This window comes from Bombina bombina, chromosome 9 (assembly GCF_027579735.1).
Source record: "Bombina bombina isolate aBomBom1 chromosome 9, aBomBom1.pri, whole genome shotgun sequence".
Lineage (NCBI taxonomy): Eukaryota > Metazoa > Chordata > Amphibia > Anura > Bombinatoridae > Bombina > Bombina bombina.
Genome location: NC_069507.1, coordinates 199871044 through 199898958, shown reverse-complemented (window position 1 = coordinate 199898958; position 27915 = coordinate 199871044). Strand labels below are relative to the sequence as shown.

At 40.8% G+C, this 27915-nt stretch overlaps 1 protein-coding gene across 1 annotated transcript in view; it reads right to left on the bottom strand.

Annotated features, from left to right (window-relative positions):
* The window catches only part of MMS19 (MMS19 homolog, cytosolic iron-sulfur assembly component), a gene marked incomplete in the record, with an annotated part of 198225 nt that overhangs the window by 108383 nt on the left and 61927 nt on the right, over positions 1-27915 (bottom strand). Inside the window, 5 exon segments of the mRNA XM_053692573.1 lie at positions 1330-1487; positions 8246-8343; positions 9355-9436; positions 10036-10161; positions 27689-27764. Of these exon segments, the coding sequence (XP_053548548.1) occupies positions 1330-1487; positions 8246-8343; positions 9355-9436; positions 10036-10161; positions 27689-27764 (540 nt within the window).

Below are 27915 nucleotides of genomic sequence, written 5' to 3'. Positions count from 1 at the left end.
AGATAGGCTCATATGCTAATTTCTTAGACCTAGAAGTCTGCCTCTTATCTGAATGCATTTTGAATTACTTTTCCCCACTAAAAAGCGTTAGTTCATGTTTGCCATATAGATAACATTGAGCTCACGCACATGGAGTTATTAATATAAATGTGTTGGTTATGCAAAACTGGGGAATGGGTAATAAAGGGATTATCTATCTTTTTAAACAATAACATTCTGTTGTAGACTGTCCCTTTAACGTTCTTGGATCCTCCAGTTAGTGCGGCCGGGGGTCTGGCAAGAAGACGATCAGGTTAGCACGCTCTACAAAGCAGGTTGTATTAATCACTTTTAAAAATCAAAGTAAACAAACGAATATAGATGATTTTCGGCAGTATTTATTTCGATTTCTTTAATTTTTTTTGTCCATTTATTCGGATATTGGTCTTGTTAAAATGAAAATAAAAATCGGATTTTTCACCACAAATGTGCATTTGTAAGAAAACAAATGCACATATCTAGAGCAGGTTTACATAGTTTTCAAAAATATAAAATGCTCTTAATAAAAATCCCAGAAGCAGAATTTTCTTTTCACTTTCTGCAGTTTTTTTTTAGTGGAAATTTTTCTGCAAGTCATTTTGAAATGACATTTTTAAGTTGTAAAACACATTGCAGCAATTGAAAATTACATGGAATTTTTTTTAATTTTATTTTTTAAGAAAAAATAAAGGGTGCATTGTTCACAAGAACGTCTTACACTTAGGAGTCACAGCTTTCTAAAATGGGAAAGGCTAGGGAGCATGGTTAAAAAAAAATCCCTGAGAGACAGTCATCAATCAATGTTCTGCTGCTTTGTCGAGCTGCTCTGTATCTACAAACAGTGCTTCACTCTGGCTGCACTGTGTTAAGGAAACCATTTACAGTGCAACCAGAGCCCATCGCTGTTTGAAGAGAACAGCCTGATTTGGAGCAGTGCTGCAAAGCAAACAGTTCCTACATGTGTTCTGTTCTTTTTGCAGACATGATACATTTTCAGAGATGACATCTCAGATCACTGCATGTTCTACCTTGATTTTGTTGTGTTGCTATAGAATAACATTATTAGCCAAATCTTAATGTATTTAAAGCAAATTAACATCCTTTGAATGCATGGTTTAGGGTTGGTGCGAGTGATGTATTGTGTCAGCATAACAAGTATGATAAGACAATAAAAAACACTGCCCTATCATTTTATAATAGTTTATTTTTTGACTACCATCTACTATATAATTGCTTTATGATATCATCTTGTCAACAGACTTAAAACAATTTTACTTACAGATGTAGTCACCTAGTGCAAATATTACACACACCTTTCTGTGCTTGTCTTACATAGCTCAGCAGGATCGGTACAGTTTCTCTAACAATACTGTGATGTGTAGATACTGCAGCTAAAGTCTCTAAACAGCGCTGCTTTACAGACTTCTCTGGGATCACTGTGTCTTGTTCAATGTGAACATCCATTGGTTCTGGAAAACATATTATAGTGCATGCTGAAACAATAATTAGTCCACAAATAGTTAATCATTTTACTTTTGTCTATTTTCTTTAAAGGGACACTAAACCCAAAAATTTTCTTTTATGATTTAGATAGAGCATGCAATTTTAAGCAACTTTCTAATTTACTCCTATTATCTAATTATCTTCATTCTCTTGGTATCTTTATTTGAAAAGCAGGAATGTAAGTTTAGATCCCGGCCCATTTTTGGTGAACAACCTGGGTTGTTCTTGCTGATTGGTGGATAAATTCATCCATCAATAAACAAGTGCTAAACCAAAAAATGTCTGGCTCCTTAGATTAGATGCCTTCTTTTTCAAATAAAAATAGCAAGAGAACGAAGAAAATTTGATAATAGAAGTAAATTAGAAAGTTGCTTAAAATTGCCTGCTCTATATGAATCATGAAAGAAAAAAATTGGGTTCAGTGTCCCTTTAATATAAATTTTTACATCAAACATCAGGTGCTATTTTTATATAGATGTTATATTAAATTTTAGTGGTGCAAGGAGAACATGGAAAAAACATAATTTATGCTTACCTGATAAATTCCTTTCTTCTGTAGTGTGATCAGTCCACGGGTCATCATTACTTCTGGGATATTACTCCTCCCCAACAGGAAGTGCAAGAGGATTCACCCAGCAGAGCTGCATATAGCTCCTCCCCTCTACGTCACTCCCAGTCATTCGACCAAGGACCAACGAGAAAGGAAAAGCCAAGGGTGAAGTGGTGACTGGAGTATAAATTAAAAAATATTTACCTGCCTTAAAAACAGGGCGGGCCGTGGACTGATCACACTACAGAAGAAAGGAATTTATCAGGTAAGCATAAATTATGTTTTCTTCTGTTAAGTGTGATCAGTCCACGGGTCATCATTACTTCTGGGATACCAATACCAAAGCAAAAGTACACGGATGACGGGAGGGATAGGCAGGCTCTTTATACAGAAGGAACCACTGCCTGAAGAACCTTTCTCCCAAAAATAGCCTCCGATGAAGCAAAAGTGTCAAATTTGTAAAATTTGGAAAAAGTATGAAGCGAAGACCAAGTTGCAGCCTTGCAAATCTGCTCAACAGATGCCTCATTCTTGAAGGCCCAAGTGGAAGCCACAGCTCTAGTAGAATGAGCTGTAATTCTTTCAGGAGGCTGCTGTCCAGCAGTCTCATAAGCTAAACGAATTATGCTACGAAGCCAAAAAGAAAGAGAGGTAGCAGAAGCTTTTTGACCTCTCCTCTGTCCAGAGTAAACGACAAACAGAGAAGACGTTTGTCGAAATTCCTTAGTTGCCTGTAAGTAAAATTTTAGAGCACGGACTACATCCAGGTTGTGCAGTAGACGTTCCTTCTTCGAAGAAGGATTTGGGCACAAAGAAGGAACAACAATCTCTTGATTGATATTCCTGTTAGTCACTACCTTAGGTAAGAACCCAGGTTTAGTACGCAGAACTACCTTATCCGAATGAAAAATCAAATAAGGAGAATCACAATGTAAGGCTGATAATTCAGAGACTCTTCGAGCCGAGGAAATAGCCATTAAAAATAGAACTTTCCAAGATAACAACTTTATATCAATGGAATGAAGGGGTTCAAACGGAACGCCCTGTAAAACATTAAGAACAAGGTTTAAACTCCATGGTGGAGCAACAGTTTTAAACACAGGCTTAATCCTGGCCAAAGCCTGACAAAAAGCCTGGACGTCAGGAACTTCTGACAGACGTTTGTGTAACAGAATGGACAGAGCTGAGATCTGTCCCTTTAATGAACTAGCAGATAAACCCTTTTCTAAACCTTCTTGTAGAAAAGACAATATCCTAGGAATCCTAACCTTACTCCAAGAGTAACCTTTGGATTCACACCAATATAGGTATTTACGCCATATCTTATGGTAAATCTTTCTGGTAACAGGCTTCCTAGCCTGTATTAAGGTATCAATAACTGACTCAGAAAACCCACGTCTTGATAAAATCAAGCGTTCAATTTCCAAGCAGTCAGCTTCAGAGAAGTTAGATTTTGATGTTTGAAGGGACCCTGTATCAGAAGGTCCTGTTTCAGAGGTAGAGACCAAGGTGGACAGGATGACATGTCTACCAGGTCTGCATACCAAGTCCTGCGTGGCCACGCAGGTGCTATTAGAATCACTGATGCTCTCTCTTGTTTGATTCTGGCAATCAATCGAGGAAGCATCGGGAAGGGTGGAAACACGTAAGCCATCCTGAAGTCCCAAGGTGCTGTCAGGGCATCTATCAGGACTGCTCCTGGATCCCTGGATCTGGACCCGTAACGAGGAAGCTTGGCGTTCTGTTGAGACGCCATGAGATCTATCTCTGGTTTGCCCCAACGTCGAAGTATTTGGGCAAAGACCTCCGGGTGGAGTTCCCACTCCCCCGGATGAAAAGTCTGACTACTTAAGAAATCCGCCTCCCAGTTCTCCACTCCCGGGATGTGGATTGCTGACAGGTGGCAAGAGTGAGACTCTGCCCAGCGAATTATCTTTGATACTTCCATCATAGCTAGGGAGCTTCTTGTCCCTCCCTGATGGTTGATGTAAGCTACAGTCGTGATGTTGTCCGACTGAAACCTGATGAACCCCCGAGTTGTCAACTGGGGCCAAGCCAGGAGGGCATTGAGAACTGCTCTCAATTCCAGAATGTTTATTGGCAGGAGACTCTCCTCCTGACTCCATTGTCCCTGAGCCTTCAGAGAATTCCAGACGGCACCCCAACCTAGAAGGCTGGCGTCTGTTGTTACAATTGTCCAGTCTGGTCTGCTGAATGGCATCCCCCTGGACAGATGTGGCCGAGAAAGCCACCATAGAAGAGAATTTCTGGTCTCTTGATCCAGATTCAGAGAAGGGGATAAGTCTGAGTAATCCCCATTCCACTGACTTAGCATGCACAGTTGCAGTGGTCTGAGGTGTAAGCGTGCAAAGGGTACTATGTCCATTGCCGCTACCATTAAGCCGATTACCTCCATGCATTGAGCCACTGACGGGTGTTGAATGGAATGAAGGGTGCGGCAAGCACTTTGAAGTCTTGTTAGCCTGTCCTCTGTCAGGTAAATCTTCATTTCTACAGAATCTATAAGAGTCCCCAGGAAGGGAACTCTTGTGAGTGGAACGAGTGAACTTTTCTTTTCGTTCACCTTCCATCCATGTGACCTTAGAAATGCCAGTACTAACTCTGTATGAGACTTGGCAGTTTGAAAGCTTGAAGCTTGTATCAGAATGTCGTCTAGGTATGGAGCTACCGAGATTCCCCGCGGTCTTAGTACCGCCAGAAGAGCACCCAGAACCTTTGTGAAGATTCTTGGAGCTGTAGCCAATCCGAATGGAAGAGCCACAAACTGGTAATGCCTGTCTAGGAAGGCAAACCTTAGGTACCGGTAATGATCTTTGTGAATCGGTATGTGAAGGTAAGCATCTTTTAAATCTACAGTGGTCATGTACTGACCCTCTTGGATCATAGGTAAAATTGTCCGAATAGTCTCCATCTTGAACGATGGAACTCTTAGGAATTTGTTTAGGATCTTTAAGTCCAGGATTGGTCTGAAAGTTCCCTCTTTTTTGGGAACCACAAACAGATTTGAGTAAAACCCCTGTCCCTGTTCCGATCGTGGAACTGGATGGATTACTCCCATTAACAAGAGCTCTTGTACGCAGCGTAGAAACGCCTCTTTCTTTGTCTGGATTGTTGACAACCTTGACAGATGAAATCTCTCTCTTGGAGAAGAGTATTTGAAGTCCAGAAGGTATCCCTGAGATATTATCTCTAGCGCCCAGGGATCCTGAACATCTCTTGCCCAAGCCTGGGCGAAGAGAGAAAGTCTGCCCCCCACTAGATCCGATCCCGGATCGGGGGCCCTCAATTCATGCTGTTTTAGGGGCAGCAGCAGGTTTCCTGGTCTGCTTGCCCTTGTTCCAGGACTGGTTAGGTTTCCAGCCTTGCCTGTAGCGAGCAACAGCTCCTTCCTGTTTTGGTGCAGAGGAAGTTGATGCTGCTCCTGCTTTGAAATTACGAAAGGAACGAAAATTAGACTGTCTAGCCTTAGCTTTGGCTTTGTCCTGAGGCAGGGCATGGCCTTTACCTCCTGTAATGTCAGCGATAATCTCTTTCAACCCGGGCCCGAATAAGGTCTGCCCTTTGAAAGGTATATTAAGCAATTTAGACTTAGAAGTAACATCAGCTGACCAGGATTTTAGCCACAGCGCCCTGCGTGCCTGAATGGCGAATCCTGAATTCTTCGCCGTAAGTTTAGTAAGATGTACTACGGCCTCCGAAATGAATGAATTAGCTAGTTTAAGGACTCTAAGCCTGTCCGTAATGTCGTCCAGAGTAGCTGAACTAATGTTCTCTTCCAGAGACTCAATCCAGAATGCCGCTGCAGCCGTGATCGGCGCAATGCATGCAAGGGGTTGCAATATAAAACCTTGTTGAACAAACATTTTCTTAAGGTAACCCTCTAACTTTTTATCCATTGGATCTGAAAAAGCACAGCTATCCTCCACCGGGATAGTGGTACGCTTAGCTAAAGTAGAAACTGCTCCCTCCACCTTAGGGACCGTTTGCCATAAGTCCCTTGTGGTGGCGTCTATTGGAAACATTTTTCTAAATATCGGAGGGGGTGAGAACGGCACACCGGGTCTATCCCACTCCTTAGTAACAATTTCAGTAAGTCTCTTAGGTATAGGAAAAACCTCAGTACTCGTCGGTACCGCAAAATATTTATCCAACCTACACATTTTCTCTGGTATTGCAACTGTGTTACAATCATTCAGAGCCGCTAACACCTCCCCTAGTAATACACAGAGGTTTTCCAGTTTAAATTTAAAATTTGAAATATCTGAATCCAGTCTGTTTGGATCAGAACCGTCACCCACAGAATGAAGTTCTCCGTCCTCATGTTCTGCCACCTGTGACGCAGTGTCTGACATGGCCCTAATATTATCAGCGCACTCTGTTCTCACCCCAGAGTGATCACGCTTACCTCTTAGTTCTGGTAATTTAGCCAAAACTTCAGTCATAACAGTAGCCATATCCTGTAATGTGATTTGTAATGGCCGCCCAGATGTACTCGGCGCTACAATATCACGCACCTCCCTCTGAGCGGGAGATGCAGGTACTGACACGTGAGGCGAGTTAGTCGGCATAACTCTCCCCTCGTTGTTTGGTGAAATTTGTTCAATTTGTACAGATTGACTTTTATTTAAAGTAGCATCAATACAGTTAGTACATAAATTTCTATTGGGCTCCACTTTGGCATTGCAACAAATGACACAGGTATCATCCTCTGAATCAGACATGTTTAACACACTAGCAAATAAACTTGCAACTTGGAAATACAATTCAATTAGAATAATATTAAAAACGTACTGTGCCTTTAAGAAGCACAGAAGATCTATGACAGTTGAAAATTAATAAATTGAAACAGTTATATCAATCCTTGTAAACAACACAACTTTAGCAAAGGTTTAATCCCATTAGCCAAGATAACAAATTCTGAAAGCAGGAAACAAATTACAGAATAAACGTTTTTTATCTCAGTCAACTATAATTCTCACAGCTCTGCTGAGAGAAATTACCTCCCTCAAAATAAGTTTTGAAGACCCCTGAGCTCTGTAGAGATGAACCGGATCATGCAGGAAATACAATGAGCTGCTGACTGAAATATTTGATGCGTAGCAAAAAGCGCCAAAAAACGGCCCCTCCCCCTCACACACAGTAGTGAGAGAGAACAGAAACTGTCAGAAAAAAGATTAAGCAACTGCCAAGTGGAAAAATAGTGCCCAAACATTTATTCACTCAGTAACTCAGCAAATGAAAACGATTTTACATTCCAGCAAAAACGTTAAACATAATTTCTAGTTATTAAACAGCTTTATGTACTTCTTACAGTGTAATTCTAGTGAAGTACCATTCCCCAGAATACTGAAGTGTAAAGTATACATACATGACATATCGGTATGGCAGGATTTTCTCATCAATTCCATTGTCAGAAAATAAAAGCTGCTACATACCTCTATGCAGATTCATCTGCCCGCTGTCCCCTGATCTGAAGTTTACCTCTCCTCAGATGGCCGAGAAACAGCAATATGATCTTAACTACTCCGGCTAAAATCATAGCAAAAACTCTGGTAGATTCTTCTTCAAACTCTGCCAGAGAGATAATAACACACTCCGGTGCTATTTTAAAATAACAAACTTTTGATTGAAGATATAAAACTAAGTATAATCACCATAGTCCTCTCACACATCCTATCTAGTCGTTGGGTGCAAGAGAATGACTGGGAGTGACGTAGAGGGGAGGAGCTATATGCAGCTCTGCTGGGTGAATCCTCTTGCACTTCCTGTTGGGGAGGAGTAATATCCCAGAAGTAATGATGACCCGTGGACTGATCACACTTAACAGAAGAAAAAATAAGAGTGAGTCATCGAATCATATGTAAGTAGGCACATTTATTCTGCCAATTTAATTTATGAGATATACGTCTGAAAAAGGTATGGTGCCAAAAAAATGGCACCATACCTTTTTTCTTTTAGTAATAAATATTACCCCTGGCAAACTGATGTATTGTAGAAGATGTGATGTAGTGCTCTTTGCAGGAAAGCAAATTAGGCATCAGCTTTAGAGTGTACGGTTATATAAAACATACTCATTCTTTGCCATAATTTAAATTGGTCTATGGACCAGAGGTCTCAAATGGGGGGTGGGGGGGTTGTCAGTTGTTGCTTTACCTGTCTGTAGCTTTGCACAGATGTGTGGCAGCATCTTACGGATGAATATGGAGGGGTGGAGTTTTGACAGAGTCCCCGATGACTCTATAGCTGCAGAGCTTAAAAAAAAAAAAAAAAAAAAAAAGATTTTACTTCTATTCTAAGCTTAGTTTTTTAGATTATACAGTAAATGGGAAGAAAAAATAAAAAGGACAGTATAAAACATACACATATCCATAATGACTTGTACACAATACATCTGGTCTTACAATAATAGGCTTCTAGCTATATTGCTTTACTGACAGTTTATATATGTGATCAGAACTATAATGTTGGAGTTTAATTTTCCCACCCTGTAGAGTTTTTTGATCAAACCTAAAGGCTCAATATAAAAAATATATTTTGCAACAAAGAATGCTCCTATTATTTCCGATGTAATTACATTTTCCATGATGCCATAACTTTATTACACTTTGCATTATACTTATCACTTTCTTAACCCCTTAATGACCAGCAACATACCCTGTACATCACTGGTCTTTCTATGGGGGTGCCACTTTCAGTAGCGCAGTCTCGCCACTAGCAAGCCATCTGGAGGGAGGGTCTAGTAGCGCAGTCTTGCCACTCACGGCTAGCCCCGCACTATTATAGTCACACACACCCTTAACAACCAGCGACTTACAGGGTACGTCACAGTCGTTAAGGGGTTAAAATGAAACAAGCCACATTTTGGAACAAAACAAAAAAAATCCATACACAAAACGATTATCATTCTCTCATGACTAGAAACAGCACAAGACTAATGGTTAAACATGGCTTAATACAGTTGTATGATGGTAATTAAGCACATGGAGAAACACATACTATAGATCCAGTAAAACTTGTTCAAGCTTGTGTTTACCAGATCAGGAAAAGTGACAGGTAATTTCTAGATTTTGTTTATCAACAAGCAAAGCAAGGGTCTAAATGTTTGTACTAAAAGGAGCAATTTTTCTTGAATCTGCATATAAAACAGACCAAAATGACCTGGGCTAGATGTATATATCTCCTGCCATATGGACAGAACATAATTGCACTTTCCCCTTTCCCCCCCCCCCCCACCACCCACAAACAAAAGTAGGAAGTAATACCAGCTCTGAGAATCTGCTTCTTGTAAGATGAGTCTGGACAAGTGATCGACAATCAGCTCAATGTCGCTAGGAGACAAGAAACCTTAGAAAAGAACAAACAGTATTATTTCATGATCCTTCCTTTGCATATTCAGACTCTCAGCCTCCAACAACCTTTCGTATATTGATTTAAATTAAAGGGAAATGAAACCCTATTTTTTGCTTTCATGTTTCAGAGAAAGCATATGATTTTAAGAAGGTTCACAATTTACTTTGTTCTCTTATCACTTGATGAAAGGCTCAGGAGTGTGGACTATATAGCATCAGTTTTGCAAGAATGTTATATACTGTGCAAACTACTGCCAACTAGTGCTCAAAAGTGAATATATATATATATATATATATATATATATATATATATATATACATATATATATATACACACACACACACGGCTTAAAAAAAACTTGCCATATACATATATATATATATATATAATTTTAGAACACATAACATTTTAAAAGCATCAGTAGATATAAAAAACATGGTTATACTAATCTTTGTGTATACAGCATATGTATAAAATTAAAAAGATACAGATTAGATCATTTTCTAAATAAATAGTTTTTATTTCAGTTATCACTCAACAAAAGAAAATTAAAAATCACATACATACACACACACACACAAATATACACATACCTTGCTGCATGCCCAAAACAGTCATAGCCTTCACTGCTACTAAATGAAGCTGGGAGCTGTTATCGGTCACGGCTGAGTATACCATGTTACACAGGTCATCTTTGAATCTCCCCAACCCATTTTCATCTGTACAATCAAAAACAGAGTTAAAAATAACAATAATGAGCAATCTCATAATGTCAAGAATACATTACAGATTCTTTAAAAAAAAAAAAATTAAATAAATGTTCTGTGAATAGATACATGGCTTTATGTGTTAATCTGAGGTTAAGTCTGTCCAATGAGCCACAACTGCAGATTCTTTTTTTATTATATTTATTTATAATAAACAGGTTTACATATTATATCGTATTATTTAATCATACAATACAATAACTAACTGATTCTGTCAATACCATCATACAATACAACACCAGGCAGAATATTTAAACAGCTTGAAAAGTATAATACAGGGCATATCTACCAAAATTTAAACATACTATCATCCTAATAATATGCGACTTTATATATTTCTTCTGGGAATTAAAGAATTCCTATTGTTACTATGAAATACACCATTTAAAATTTAAAAATTAAATAAAAAAGCATAAACCAAAAATACATTTCCTCATGTAAAAAATTAAACCCACTCTTCATTAGAGACTTTTATCAAATATGACATATTATTTCATATATATTATTGCTAACTTTACTTAAAGCCCAAAGATAGAGGGGGCAACGATAAAGAATAATAATAATAAAAAAATATTAAAAAAAAATCTATATCCAATATCATCCAATAACCACTCTCCCCTAAGATTGCATTCCATCATATACTAGGTTGTATCAAATCTCTTCATCAATATTAGTTGATCATCATGATTCAATTTCAAAAACCAGTGCTTCCATTTTTCAAAGAATAGTGTGCTCAATCTTAAACCAGATATGATATTGCTCCACTAAAAACTGCATTTGCACTGCATTTTTACAAGATAAGAAGGAAGGCTCCCAGTCCCTAATCAAATATTTTTAAGAATAAATACCACCCTATAATGATTAGTGTATTTATGAAGTTGCGTCTATGATAAAATGTTGGATCTGCCAAAAGAAAAATAATTTGTTCAGAGGATAAATTTATGCTGATACGGCAGATACTGTTTATCCAAAAATTAACCTTTTTCCAAAATCTCATTATTTTGGGACATCTCCATAGACAGTGTAGAATATTGGCTTTAGGTAGTTTGCATTTGGAGCAGCATAGAGGCACTAGACTTGTTTCCCACTTGGATCTACTATATGGCGTTATGTATAGCATCAACAATAACAACCCCTTAATGACCGACGACATACACCCTCACAAAAAATATCCTTAATGACCGAGGACGTACAGCATACGTCGCCGCTCTTAGAAAGCAGTGGAAGCGATCCTGATACACTACAGAAAAAATGTTTGGCAAAAGTGGGAGAGAGGGGCGAGGGAAGTGCAATAAAAACGGATCTGGGAGGGGGTGGGGGAAGCTACAATACAGGGAAAAAAAATGAAATTCTTTGTAAACTGGGTACTGGCAGACAGCTGCCAGTACCCAAGATGGCTCCCAATAAGGTAGAGGGGGAGGGTTAGAGAGCTGTTGGAGGGGGGGGGGGAATCAGGGAGGTTGAGGGCTAAGGGGGGATCCTTCATCATATGTAAATATGCTTTTTAAAAAAACGCTAACTTTCATTTTAGTACTGGCAGACTTTCTGCCAGTACTTAAGATGGTGAGGACAATTGTGGGGTGGGGGAGGGAAGAGAGCTGTATGGGTGGGATTAGGGAGTCTAATGTATCAGGTGGGAGGCTGATCTCTACACTAAAGCTAAAATGAACCCTGCAAGCTCCCTAATTAACCCCATTCACTGCTAGACATAATACACGTGTGATGCACAGCGGCATTTAGCGGCCTTCTTATTACCAAAAAGCGACGCCAAAGCCATATATGTCTGCTATTTCTGAACAAAGGGGATCCCAGATAAGCATTTACAACCATTTGTGCCATAATTGCACAAGCTGTTTGTAAATAATTTCAGTGAGAAACCTAAAATTGGGAAAAATGTAACTTTTTTTTTTTATTTGATCGCATTTGGCGGTGAAATGGTGGCATGAAATATACCAAAATGGGCCTAGATCAATACTTGGGGTTGTCTACTACACTAAAGCTAAAATTAACCCTAGAAGCTCCCTACATGCTCCCTAATTAACCCCTTTCACTGCTGGGCACAATACACATGTGGTGCGCAGTGGCATTTAGCGGCCTTCTAATTACCAAAAAGCAACGCCAAAGCCATATATGTCTGCTATTTCTGAACAAAGGGGATCCCAGAGAAGCATTTACAACCATTTATGCCATAATTGCACAAGTTGTTTGTAAATAATTTCAGTGAAAAAAATTGTAAAAAAGTGAAAAAAAATTTTTATTTGATCGCATTTGGCGGTGAAATGGTGGCATGAAATATACCAAAATGGGCCTAGATCAATACTTTGTGATGTCCTCTAAAAAAAAATACATACATGTCAAGGGATATTCAGGGATGTCTGACAGATATCAGTGTTCCAATGTAACTAGCGCTAATTTTGAAAAAAAGTTGTTTGGAAATAGTATAGTTCTACTATAACTTGCAAAAAAAGCAAAGAACATGTAAACATTGGGTATTTCTAAACGAAGGACAAAATTTAGAAACTATTTAGCATGGGTTTTTTTTGAAGGTTGTAGATGTGCAACAGATTTTGGGGGTCAAAGTTAGAAAAAGTGTGTTTTTTTGCCATTTTTTCCTCATATTTTATCATTTTTATAGTAAATTATAAGATATGATGAAAATAATGGTATCTTTAGAAAGTCAATTTAATGGCGAGAAAAACGGTATAAAATATGTGTGGGTACAGTAAATGAGTAAGAGGAAAATTACAGCTAAACACAAACACCGCAAAAATGTAAAAAAACAGAATTTATGTTTACCTGATAAATTACTTTCTCCAACGGTGTGTCCGGTCCACGGCGTCATCCTTACTTGTGGGATATTCTCTTCCCCAACAGGAAATGGCAAAGAGCCCAGCAAAGCTGGTCACATGATCCCTCCTAGGCTCCGCCTACCCCAGTCATTCGACCGACGTTAAGGAGGAATATTTGCATAGGAGAAACCATATGATACCGTGGTGACTGTAGTTAAAGAAAATAAATTATCAGACCTGATTAAAAAACCAGGGCGGGCCGTGGACCGGACACACCGTTGGAGAAAGTAATTTATCAGGTAAACATAAATTCTGTTTTCTCCAACATAGGTGTGTCCGGTCCACGGCGTCATCCTTACTTGTGGGAACCAATACCAAAGCTTTAGGACACGGATGATGGGAGGGAGCAAATCAGGTCACCTAGATGGAAGGCACCACGGCTTGCAAAACCTTTCTCCCAAAAATAGCCTCAGAAGAAGCAAAAGTATCAAACTTGTAAAATTTGGTAAAAGTGTGCAGTGAAGACCAAGTCGCTGCCCTACATATCTGATCAACAGAAGCCTCGTTCTTGAAGGCCCATGTGGAAGCCACAGCCCTAGTGGAATGAGCTGTGATTCTTCCGGGAGGCTGCCGTCCGGCAGTCTCGTAAGCCAATCTGATGATGCTTTTAATCCAAAAAGAGAGAGAGGTAGAAGTTGCTTTTTGACCTCTCCTTTTACCGGAATAAACAACAAACAAGGAAGATGTTTGTCTAAAATCCTTTGTAGCATCTAAATAGAATTTTAGAGCGCGAACAACATCCAAATTGTGCAACAAACGTTCCTTCTTTGAAACTGGTTTCGGACACAGAGAAGGTACGATAATCTCCTGGTTAATGTTTTTGTTAGAAACAACTTTTGGAAGAAAACCAGGTTTAGTACGTAAAACCACCTTATCTGCATGGAACACCAGATAAGGAGGAGAACACTGCAGAGCAGATAATTCTGAAACTCTTCTAGCAGAAGAAATTGCAACCAAAAACAAAACTTTCCAAGATAATAACTTAATATCAACGGAATGTAAGGGTTCAAACGGAACCCCCTGAAGAACTGAAAGAACTAAGTTGAGACTCCAAGGAGGAGTCAAAGGTTTGTAAACAGGCTTGATTCTAACCAGAGCCTGAACAAAGGCTTGAACATCTGGCACAGCTGCCAGCTTTTTGTGAATTAACACAGACAAGGCAGAAATCTGTCCCTTCAGGGAACTTGCAGATAATCCTTTTTCCAATCCTTCTTGAAGGAAGGATAGAATCTTAGGAATCTTAACCTTGTCCCAAGGGAATCCTTTAGATTCACACCAACAGATATATTTTTTCCAAATTTTGTGGTAAATCTTTCTAGTTACAGGCTTTCTGGCCTGAACAAGAGTATCGATAACAGAATCTGAGAACCCTCGCTTCGATAAGATCAAGCGTTCAATCTCCAAGCAGTCAGCTGGAGTGAGACCAGATTCGGATGTTCGAACGGACCTTGAACAAGAAGGTCTCGTCTCAAAGGTAGCTTCCATGGTGGAGCCGATGACATATTCACCAGATCTGCATACCAAGTCCTGCGTGGCCACGCAGGAGCTATCAAGATCACCGACGCCCTTTCCTGATTGATCCTGGCTACCAGCCTGGGGATGAGAGGAAACGGCGGGAATACATAAGCTAGGTTGAAGGTCCAAGGTGCTACTAGTGCATCCACTAGAGCCGCCTTGGGATCCCTGGATCTGGACCCGTAGCAAGGAACTTTGAAGTTCTGACGAGAGGCCATCAGATCAATGTCTGGAATGCCCCACAGTTGAGTGACTTGGGCAAAGATTTCCGGATGGAGTTCCCACTCCCCCGGATGCAATGTCTGACGACTCAGAAAATCCGCTTCCCAATTTTCCACTCCTGGGATGTGGATAGCAGACAGGTGGCAGGAGTGAGACTCCGCCCATAGAATGATTTTGGTCACTTCTTCCATCGCCAGGGAACTCCTTGTTCCCCCCTGATGGTTGATGTACGCAACAGTTGTCATGTTGTCTGATTGAAACCGTATGAACTTGGCCCTCGCTAGCTGAGGCCAAGCCTTGAGAGCATTGAATATCGCTCTCAGTTCCAGAATATTTATCAGTAGAAGAGATTCTTCCCGAGACCAAAGACCCTGAGCTTTCAGGGATCCCCAGACCGCGCCCCAGCCCATCAGACTGGCGTCGGTCGTGACAATGACCCACTCTGGTCTGCGGAAGGTCATCCCTTGTGACAGGTTGTCCAGGGACAGCCACCAACGGAGTGAGTCTCTGGTCCTCTGATTTACTTGTATCCTCGGAGACAAGTTTGTATAGTCCCCATTCCACTGACTGAGCATGCACAGTTGTAATGGTCTTAGATGAATGCGCGCAAAAGGGACTATGTCCATTGCCGCTACCATCAAACCTATCACTTCCATGCACTGCGCTATGGAAGGAAGAGGAACGGAATGAAGTATCCGACAAGAGTCTAGAAGTTTTGTTTTTCTGGCCTCTGTCAGAAAAATCCTCATTTCTAAGGAGTCTATTATTGTTCCCAAGAAGGGAACCCTTGTTGACGGAGATAGAGAACTCTTTTCCACGTTCACTTTCCATCCGTGAGATCTGAGAAAGGCCAGGACGATGTCCGTGTGAGCCTTTGCTTGAGGAAGGGACGACGCTTGAATCAGAATGTCGTCCAAGTAAGGTACTACAGCAATGCCCCTTGGTCTTAGCACAGCTAGAAGGGACCCTAGTACCTTTGTGAAAATCCTTGGAGCAGTGGCTAATCCGAAAGGAAGCGCCACGAACTGGTAATGCTTGTCCAGGAATGCGAACCTTAGGAACCGATGATGTTCCTTGTGGATAGGAATATGTAGATACGCATCCTTTAAATCCACCGTGGTCATGAATTGACCTTCCTGGATGGAAGGAAGAATTGTTCGAATGGTTTCCATTTTGAACGATGGAACCTTGAGAAACTTGTTTAAGATCTTGAGATCTAAGATTGGTCTGAACGTTCCCTCTTTTTTGGGAACTATGAACAGATTGGAGTAGAACCCCATCCCTTGTTCTCCTAATGGAACAGGATGAATCACTCCCATTTTTAACAGGTCTTCTACACAACGTAAGAATGCCTGTCTTTTTATGTGGTCTGAAGACAACTGAGACCTGTGGAACCTCCCCCTTGGGGGAAGCCCCTTGAATTCCAGAAGATAACCTTGGGAGACTATTTCTAGCGCCCAAGGATCCAGAACATCTCTTGCCCAAGCCTGAGCGAAGAGAGAGAGTCTGCCCCCCACCAGATCCGGTCCCGGATCGGGGGCCAACATTTCATGCTGTCTTGGTAGCAGTGGCAGGTTTCTTGGCCTGCTTTCCCTTGTTCCAGCCTTGCATTGGTCTCCAAGCTGGCTTGGCTTGAGAAGTATTACCCTCTTGCTTAGAGGACGTAGCACTTTGGGCTGGTCCGTTTCTACGAAAGGGACGAAAATTAGGTTTATTTTTGGCCTTGAAAGGCCGATCCTGAGGAAGGGCGTGGCCCTTACCCCCAGTGATATCAGAGATAATCTCTTTCAAGTCAGGGCCAAACAGCGTTTTCCCCTTGAAAGGAATGTTAAGTAGCTTGTTCTTGGAAGACGCATCAGCTGACCAAGATTTCAACCAAAGCGCTCTGCGCGCCACAATAGCAAACCCAGAATTCTTAGCCGCTAACCTAGCCAATTGCAAAGTGGCGTCTAGGGTGAAAGAATTAGCCAATTTGAGAGCATTGATTCTGTCCATAATCTCCTCATAAGGAGGAGAATCACTATCGACCGCCTTTACCAGCTCATCGAACCAGAAACACGCGGCTGTAGCGACAGGGACAATGCATGAAATTGGTTGTAGAAGGTAACCCTGCTGAACAAACATCTTTTTAAGTAAACCTTCTAATTTTTTATCCATAGGATCTTTGAAAGCACAACTATCTTCTATGGGTATAGTGGTGCGTTTGTTTAAAGTGGAAACCGCTCCCTCGACCTTGGGGACTGTCTGCCATAAGTCCTTTCTGGGGTCGACCATAGGAAACAATTTTTTAAATATGGGGGGAGGGACGAAAGGAATACCGGGCCTTTCCCATTCTTTATTTACAATGTCCGCCACCCGCTTGGGTATAGGAAAAGCTTCTGGGAGCCCCGGGACCTCTAGGAACTTGTCCATTTTACATAGTTTCTCTGGGATGACCAACTTGTCACAATCATCCAGAGTGGATAATACCTCCTTAAGCAGAGTGCGGAGATGTTCCAACTTAAATTTAAACGTAATCACATCAGGTTCAGCTTGTTGAGAAATGTTCCCTGAATCAGTAATTTCTCCCTCAGACAAAACCTCCCTGGCCCCATCAGACTGGTTTAGGGGCCCTTCAGAACCATTATTATCAGCGTCGTCATGCTCTTCAGTATCTAAAACAGAGCAGTCGCGCTTACGCTGATAAGTGTGCATTTTGGCTAAAATGTTTTTGACAGAATTATCCATTACAGCCGTTAATTGTTGCATAGTAAGGAGTATTGGCGCGCTAGATGTACTAGGGGCCTCCTGAGTGGGCAAGACTCGTGTAGACGAAGGAGGGAATGATGCAGTACCATGCTTACTCCCCTCACTTGAGGAATCATCTTGGGCATCATTGTCATTGTCACATAAATCACATTTATTTAAATGAGAAGGAACTCTGGCTTCCCCACATTCAGAACACAGTCTATCTGGTAGTTCAGACATGTTAAACAGGCATAAACTTGATAACAAAGTACAAAAAACGTTTTAAAATAAAACCGTTACTGTCACTTTAAATTTTAAACTGAACACACTTTATTACTGCAATTGCGAAAAAATATGAAGGAATTGTTCAAAATTCACCAAAATTTCACCACAGTGTCTTAAAGCCTTAAAAGTATTGCATACCAAATTTGGAAGCTTTAACCCTTAAAATAACGGAACCGGAGCCGTTTTTAACTTTAACCCCTTTACAGTCCCTGGTATCTGCTTTGCTGAGACCCAACCAAGCCCAAAGGGGAATACGATACCAAATGACGCCTTTAGAAAGTCTTTTCTATGTATCAGAGCTCCTCACACATGCGACTGCATGTCATGCCTCTCAAAAACAAGTGCGCAACACCGGCGCGAAAATGAGGCTCTGCCTATGATTTGGGAAAGCCCCTAAAGAATAAGGTGTCTAAAACAGTGCCTGCCGATATAATCTTATCAAAATACCCAGATTAAATGATTCCTCAAGGCTAAATATGTGTTAAAAATGAATCGATTTAGCCCAGAAAAAGTCTACAGTCTTAATAAGCCCTTGTGAAGCCCTTATTTACTATCTTAATAAACATGGCTTACCGGATCCCATAGGGAAAATGACAGCTTCCAGCATTACATCGTCTTGTTAGAATGTGTCATACCTCAAGCAGCAAGAGACTGCTCACTGTTCCCCCAACTGAAGTTAATTCCTCTCAACAGTCCTGTGTGGAACAGCCATGGATTTTAGTAACGGTTGCTAAAATCATTTTCCTCATACAAACAGAAATCTTCATCTCTTTTCTGTTTCTGAGTAAATAGTACATACCAGCACTATTTTAAAATAACAAACTCTTGATTGAATAAGAAAAACTACAGTTAAACACTAAAAAACTCTAAGCCATCTCCGTGGAGATGTTGCCTGTACAACGGCAAAGAGAATGACTGGGGTAGGCGGAGCCTAGGAGGGATCATGTGACCAGCTTTGCTGGGCTCTTTGCCATTTCCTGTTGGGGAAGAGAATATCCCACAAGTAAGGATGACGCCGTGGACCGGACACACCTATGTTGGAGAAACAGCCTTGGTCCCAAACGGACAGAAAATGGAAAAGTGCTGTGGTCATTAAGGAGTTAAAGGGCCATGATACCAAAATGTTAAAACACTTGATAGTGATGCAGCATAGCTGTAAAAAGCTGACTAGAAAATATCACCTGAACATCTCTATGTAAAAAAGAAAGATATTTTACCTCAAAATGTCCTAAGTATCCAAACCCCATTGCAAAGGACTTTAAGCATCAAATCAGTATGCCTGTCTTGGGACAGCTAAGGGAGTGAGCTTTGTGTATACTCATCTTATTTCCCTATTCAGTTTAAGGAAGTTCACTGTGAAATCTCATCTCATGAGATCACAGTAAAAGAGTTCATGACCTCAGCACTGCTGATGCCGATTGGCTGCTGTGCATTTCTTAATTTTTTATTTTTTTACCTGCAGCTAAGCAGCAGCTGAAGTATATTGTTTCACACAGAACTTACTCTGCTGAGCTGAGGAAATTGTGAGGTAAAATAACATAATTTATGCTTACCTGATAAATTCCTTTCTCCTGTAGTGTGATCAGTCCACGGGTCATCATTACTTCTGGGATATTAACTCCTCCCCAACAGGAAGTGCAAGAGGATCACCCAGCAGAGCTGCTATATAGCTCCTCCCCTCTACGTCACACCCAGTCATTCGACCAAGAACCAACGAGAAAGGAGAAGCTAAAGGGTGCAGTGGTGACTGGAGTATAATTTGAAAATTTAGACCTGCCATAAAAAACAGGGCGGGCCGTGGACTGATCACACTACAGGAGAAAGGAATTTATCAGGTAAGCATAAATTATGTTTTCTCCTGTTAAGTGTGATCAGTCCACGGGTCATCATTACTTCTGGGATACCAATACCAAAGCAAAAGTACACGGATGACGGGAGGGAGAGGCAGGATCTTTATACAGAAGGAACCACTGCCTGAAGAACCTTTCTCCCAAAAATAGCCTCCGAAGAAGCAAAAGTGTCAAATTTGTAAAATTTGGAAAAAGTATGAAGCGAAGACCAAGTTGCAGCCTTGCAAATCTGTTCAACAGAGGCCTCATTCTTAAAGGCCCAAGTGGAAGCCACAGCTCTAGTGGAATGAGCTGTAATTCTTTCAGGAGGCTGCTGTCCAGCAGTCTCATAGGCTAAACGTATTATGCTACGAAGCCAAAAGGAGAGAGAGGTAGCCAAAGCTTTCTGACCTCTCCTCTGACCAGAGTAAACGACAAACAGGGAAGATGTTTGTCGAAAATCTTTAGTTGCCTGTAAATAAAATTTTAGGGCACGAACTACATCTAGATTGTGCAGAAGTCGTTCCTTCTTTGAGGAAGGATTAGGACACAAGGATGGAACAACAATCTCCTGATTGATATTCCTGTTAGTGACTACCTTAGGTAAGAACCCAGGTTTAGTACGCAGAACTACCTTATCCGAGTGAAAAATCAGATAAGGAGAATCACAATGTAAGGCTGATAACTCAGAGACTCTTCGAGCCGAGGAAATAGCCATTAAAAATAGAACTTTCCAAGATAACAATTTTATATCAACGGAATGAAGGGGTTCAAACGGAACGCCCTGTAAAACGTTAAGAACAAGGTTTAAACTCCATGGCGGAGCAACATTTTTAAACACAGGCTTAATCCTGGCCAAAGCCTGACAAAAAGCCTGAACGTCTGGAACTTCTGACAGACGTTTGTGTAACAAAATGGACAGAGCTGAGATCTGTCCCTTTAAAGAACTAGCGGATAAACCCTTTTCTAAACCCTCTTGTAGAAAAGACAATATCCTAGGAATCCTAACCTTACTCCAAGAGTAACCTTTGGATTCGCACCAATATAGGTATTTACGCCATATTTTATGATACATCTTTCTGGTAACAGGCTTCCTAGCCTGTATCAGGGTATCAATTACTGACTCAGAGAATCCACGTTTTGATAAAATCAAGCGTTCAATCTCCAGGCAGTCAGCTTCAGAGAAATTAGATTTTGATGTTTGAAAGGACCCTGAATCAGAAGGTCCTGTCTCAGAGGCAGAGACCAAGGTGGACAGGATGACATTTCCACTAGATCTGCATACCAGGTCCTGCGAGGCCACGCAGGCGCTATTAGAATTACTGATGCTCTCTCCTGTTTGATTCTGGCGATCAATCGAGGAAGCATCGGAAAGGGTGGAAACACATAAGCTCTCCCGAAGGTCCAAGGTGCTGTCAAAGCATCTACTAGGGCCGCTCCCGGATCCCTGGATCTGGACCCGTAACGAGGAAGCTTGGCGTTCTGTCGAGACGCCATGAGATCTATCTCTGGTTTGCCCCAACGTCGAAGTATTTGGGCAAAGACCTCCGGATGAAGTTCCCACTCCCCCGGATGAAAAGTCTGACGACTTAGGAAATCCGCCTCCCAGTTCTCCACTCCCGGAATGTGGATTGCTGAGAGATGGCAAGAGTGAGACTCTGCCCAACGAATTATCTTTGATACTTCCATCATCGCTAGGGAGCTTCTTGTTCCTCCTTGATGGTTGATGTAAGCTACAGTCGTGATGTTGTCCGACTGAAATCTGATGAACCCCCGAGTTGTTAACTGGGGCCAAGCCAGAAGGGCATTGAGAACTGCTCTCAATTCCAGAATGTTTATTGGCAGGAGACTCTCCTCCTGAGTCCATGATCCCTGAGCCTTCAGGGAATTCCAGACAGCGCCCCAACCTAACAGGCTGGCGTCTGTTGTTACAATTGTCCAATTTGGCCTGCTGAATGGCATCCCCTTGGACAGATGTGGCCGAGAAAGCCACCACAGAAGAGAATTTCTGGTCTCTTGATCCAGATTCAGAGTGGGGGACAAATCTGAGTAATCCCCATTCCACTGACTTAGCATGCACAATTGCAGCGGTCTGAGGTGTAGGCGTGCAAAGGGGACTATGTCCATTGCCGCTACCATTAAGCCGATCACCTCCATACATTGAGCCACTGACGGGTGTTGAATGGAATGAAGGACACGGCAGGCGTTTTGAAGTTTTGTTAACCTGTCTTCTGTCAGGTAAATCTTCATTTCTACAGAATCTATAAGAGTCCCCAAGAAGGGAACTTTTGTGAGTGGAACGAGAGAACTCTTCTTTTTGTTTACCTTCCACCCATGCGATCTTAGAAATGCCAGTACAAACTCTGTATGAGACTTGGCAGTTTGAAAGCTTGAAGCTTGAATCAGAATGTCGTCTAGGTATGGAGCTACCGAGATTCCTCGCGGTCTTAGTACCGCCAGAAGAGCCCCCAGAACCTTTGTGAAGATTCTTGGAGCCGTAGCCAACCCGAATGGAAGAGCTACAAACTGGTAATGCCTGTCTAGGAAGGCAAACCTTAGATACCGGAAATGATCTCTGTGAATCGGTATGTGAAGGTAAGCATCCTTTAAATCCACTGTGGTCATGTACTGACCCTTTTGGATCATGGGTAGGATTGTCCGAATAGTTTCCATTTTGAACGATGGAACTCTTAGGAATTTGTTTAGGATCTTTAAATCCAAGATTGGTCTGAAGGTTCCTTCTTTCTTGGGAACCACAAACAGATTTGAGTAAAACCCCTGTCCGTGTTCCGACCGCGGAACCGGATGGATCACTCCCATTAGCAAAAGATCTTGTACACAGCGTAGAAACGCCTCTTTCTTTATTTGGTTTGTTGACAACCTTGACAGATGGAATCTCCCTTTTGGGGGAGAGGATTTGAAGTCCAGAAGATATCCCTGAGATATGATCTCTAACGCCCAGGGATCCTGGACATCTCTTGCCCAAGCCTGGGCGAAGAAAGAAAGTCTGCCCCCCACTAGATCCGTTCCCGGATCGGGGGCCCTCAATTCATGCTGTCTTAGGGGCAGCAGCAGGTTTTCTGGCCTGCTTGCCCTTGTTCCAGGACTGGTTAGGTCTCCAGCCTTGTCTGTAGCGAGCAACAGCTCCTTCCTGTTTTGGTGCAGAGGAAGTTGATGCTGCTCCTGTCTTGAAATTACGAAAGGAACGAAAATTAGACTGTCTAGCCTTCGGCTTGGCTCTGTCTTGAGGCAGGGCGTGTCCTTTACCTCCTGTAATGTCAGCGATAATTTCCTTCAAACCGGGCCCGAATAAGGTCTGCCCTTTGAAAGGTATGTTGAGTAACTTAGATTTAGAAGTAACATCAGCTGACCAGGATTTTAGCCACAGTGCTCTGCGTGCCTGAATGGCGAATCCGGAATTCTTAGCCGTAAGTTTAGTTAAATGTACAACGGCATCTGAAACAAATGAATTAGCTAGCTTAAGTGTTTTAAGCTTGTTTGAAATTTCCTCTATAGTTATTGAGTCAAGAGTCTCTTCCAGGGACTCGGACCAAAAGGCTGATGCGGCCGTGACAGACGCAATACATGCAAGAGGTTGCAATATAAAACCTTGTTGAACAAACATTTTCTTAAAGTGAATGTAAAGTCAGCCTCTCACGGGAATGCCACAGTAATCGTCACTGAAAAATAGATGAACTTTAATTCATCATTTTCAAAGAATTACTTTGTTTTTGCTTAAATTTACCTTTTTAGCTGCTCGTTTTCAGTAATGCTCATCCGCCCGCAATCTTTCCTGTTTGAGTGACAGATTATGATAATTGCTTTAGCCCAATCATTGCTTCTACCACAGGGGGACAAACCCCTTTTTTTCTACGTCACTTGCTCCGAATGCGCATGCGGTAAAGATGAAATCCTGTACTCAGTTTAGACGCGCGTTCACAGGTTGCGCATGCGCTATATAAAAACAGATTTTAATTCATTACAAGGCGATTTCGATAAATAAAAGTCTAAGGAGGTAAAAAATATGCCGTTGCGCTCTATGCCACGATAATATTTAATGAATGTATTCATTGAATACTATGTAGATAGTCAATATTATCGCCGTTCAACGCATGCGCTGTTGATGAAGTCCACAGGAGCGCGCTTGGAGACTATGTATAGAGAACGCTCTATACGTTACACTGAGAAGTAGGAAGTAGGGGCTGGGAGGAGTTGGGCTTGTAAACGGCAGCAAATTGGTGAGATAAATATATACATAGGCATTTATTTTTTTGAAAAAAAAAGTTACGGTTTATCTCAGACACATTTGGAATAATAATGAGGCATAAAACCAATGTAAATTGACATTCACTTTAAGGTAACCTAATTTTTTATCCATTGGATCAGAAAAAGCACAGCTATCCTCCACCGGGATAGTGGTACGCTTAGCCAGAGTCGAAACCGCTCCCTCCACCTTAGGGATCGTCTGCCATAAGTCCCGTGTGGTGGCGTCTATTGGAAACATTTTTCTAAATACAGGAGGGGGGGAAAAGGGCACACCGGGCCTATCCCACTCCTTAGTAATTATCTCTGTAAGCCTCTTAGGTATAGGAAACACGTCAGTACTCGCCGGTACCGCATAGTATCTATCCAGCCTACATAATTTCTCTGGAATTGCAACGGTGTTACAATCATTCAGAGCCGCTAATACCTCCCCTAACAGTACGCGGAGGTTTTCAAGCTTAAACTTAAAATTAGAAATGTCTGAATCCACTCTAATGGGGTCAGAACCGTCACCTGCAGATTGAAGCTCTCCGTCCTCATGTTCCGCATACTGTGACCCAGTATCTGACATGGCCCTAGTATTATCAGCGCACTCTGTTCTCACCCCAGAGTGGTCCCGCTTCCCTCTAAGTTCTGGTAATTTAGACAAAACCTCAGTCATAACGTTAGCCATGTCCTGCAATGTGATTTGTAATGGCCGCCCTGAAGTACCCGGCGTTACAATATCACGCACCCCCCGAGCGGGAGATGCAGGTACTGACACGTGAGGGGAGTTAGTCGGCATAACTTTCCTCTCCTTGTCTGGTGAATGCTGTTCAATTTGTACAGATTGACTTTTATTTAAAGTAGCATCAATACAATTAGTACATAAATTTCTATTGGGCTCCACTTTGGCTTTAGCACATATAGCACAGAGATATTCCTCTGAGTCAGACATGTTTAACACACTAGCAAATAACCAGCAAACTTGGAAATACTTTTCAATTCACTTTTATAAATAGTATGAAAAAAACGCACTGTGCCTTTAAGAAGCACAGAAAGATATGACAGTTAAGTACAATAAAACAGATAATTTTATGAAAACAAACTTTTTTCCCAGTAAAAATACAATTTTAGCAAAGGATTTCTCCCATTAGTAATGGATAACTAGCCCTTTAATAGCAGAAAAAAAGTACAGAATGTAACGTTTTTTATCACAGTCAAGCACAATCTCACAGGTCTGCTGTGAGTGATTACCTCCCTCAAAATAACTTTTGAAGACCCCTGAGCTCTGTAGAGACGAACCGGATCATGCAGGGAAGAAGAACAGACATGTGACTGAATTTTTGATGCGTAGTAAAAGCGCCAAATTCAGCCCCTCCCCCTCACACACAACAGTGAGGGAGATCAGTAAACTGTCATAAATCAAACAAAATGCCCGCCAAGTGGATAAAACTAATGCCCAAATAAGTTTTCACCCAGTACCTCAGAAAAATAAACGATTTCACATGCCAGCAAAAACGTTTAACATCAATAAATGTATTTGTCATAAAAAGCCTGCTGCAAGCCGTTTTTACTGCAAAATAGGCTAAAGCTTTATGTAAACAGTATTATTTCAGTGAAATGCCATTCCCCAGAATACTGAAGTGAAAATATACATACATGACAGCCTGATACCAGTTGCTACTACTGCATTTAAGGCTGAACTTACTTTATATAGGTATTTGCAGTATTTTCTAGTCAATTCCATTCTCAGAAAATAATATGCTGCTACATACCTCTTTGCAGGTGAACCTGCCCGCTGTCCCCTGATCTGAAGTTTACCTCACTCCTCAGATGGCCGAGAACAGCAACATGATCTTAACTACTCCGGTTAAAATCATACAGAAAAACTCAGGTAGATTCTTCTTCAAATTCTCCCTGAGAAGGAACAACACACTCCGGTGCTGTTTTAAAATAACAAACTTTTGATTGAAGTTATAAAAACTAAGTAAAATCACCACAGTCCTCTCACACATCCTATCTATTAGTTGGGTGCAAGAGAATGACTGGGTGTGACGTAGAGGGGAGGAGCTATATAGCAGCTCTGCTGGGTGATCCTCTTGCACTTCCTGTTGGGGAGGAGTTAATATCCCAGAAGTAATGATGACCCGTGGACTGATCACACTTAACAGGAGAAATCTTCCTTTTTTACATAGAGATGCTCAGGTGATATTTTCCTGTCAGCTTTTTGCAGTTATACTGCATCAGTTTCAAGTGATTTAGCATATGAGTATTATGTCTCTTTAACATGCTGTTCTCTAGAAAAAGCAGCAAGAGCGGCTTTTTCTACTCTCCGTAAACACTTGTCTATAGTTTGACAATCTACAATATGCAATCCGAACTCATTCCACTTATAAGCAGTTTTCTCCATAAGGGTTTCATGATTCACATTAGTAATAAAATCATACAAGGGAGAAATAGAAAATTTGCCTTTCCTAAATGCGTTAATAATAGGAGTCATCACCGGCCAATCCCAATGTGCACCATATATTCTATGTAAATTACTACAGTATTGCTTAACTTGCAGATAAGACAACCAGTGTTTCCCATATAAATCATACTTATCTTTGATTTGATCAAAAGAGAGACATGTCTCTCCCTGTATTTCATCCCACATTTGACACACTCTAATTAATCCCTTATTGTACCAAGATTTAGCGTTCTGTCCCAATTGAAGATTCAAGTTATCATCAATCTCCAAATATTTGGAAACTGAAAAATTTATTTTTAACATCTTACATATAAGGTGCCAGGCAATAATCGGATCTCGCATAAATGCTATCCTTTTTTATATAATTCAGCAATTTTTTTTTACTTTGCATGATATTTGTTAATGAAATAGATACATTAATCTTTGATTCAATTTCAACCAGAATAAAATGACCACATTTCAATACCATGTCTAAAAATATTTTCGCCAACGCAGCGAGATTATAATTAAAAGATTTTTGGGATTTGCTCTCCCTCATATTGTCAGAGTATTAATTTGTTAAGACCAATTCTGGCCTTCCCTATCGCCCATAAATAATTTCTAATGGCGGAGTTAATTCTATTAACTTCTGCCCTCTTCAACAGAAGAGGTACATTTTGAAATATAGAGGAGTTTTGCTAAGGCTATCATTTTAGCAATCTTATGTTCCCTGTCAAAGAGAGTGGAACCATCTTCCATTTGTTAAGTTGTTCATAGAACATATTAACCAGTCATGAATTAACCACAGTCATGAAGTTCAATTTAAATCATTCCTATGGATTGTTGGAAATTTTAATCCTCAGATATGTTAAGCATCTCCCAACCTCTTTAAACATTCCTAAAATGGATTTTTTTTTTTTTATTCACCAATAAGATCTGATTTATTTACATTAACTATATATCCCAAGAAGGTACTAAATAGCTCAATCATTCTACTAATTTTGGGAAAGTTTGTTGAGGTATCTAGGGTAAAAATTAAGAGATCATCTGCATACAGAGCTGTTGTAATCTCCTGTCCAAACATATTTATACCCTGTATTTTTTATTTTACCAAAATGGCAAAGGGTTCTAGCGCTAGATTAAAAATAAGTGGAGATAATGGGCATCCTTGTGTCCTACGTAATAATCTAAATGGGGCAGATCTAGAATTATTCATTAGCAAGTAAGCAGATGATTCAGTGCCTATGGTAAAAAGTATGTCCTAAGCATGAAAGGACCCTTCAACATAGAGAACCAGGGAGGCTTATACAGAGATTACTGTATAATTCATATAGCAATAAATATGGCTGATATATTACCTTCTTCTTGCAGGCATTTGTTCTGTAGCTTCAGGAAGCCTAGTGTCATCTCCAGTATTGTTCTACGATGACTACTCTGAAAATAAATAGAATTAAAATATATCAACTATAAAGACCAAAGAAAAGACTGACAGTTCTGTGCTAACAGATTTGTATTTAAAATATTAATAGTATTATTGTTTACATTTTTGTGGTCTAGTAAGATAATATGGATTTAAATTCTGTAA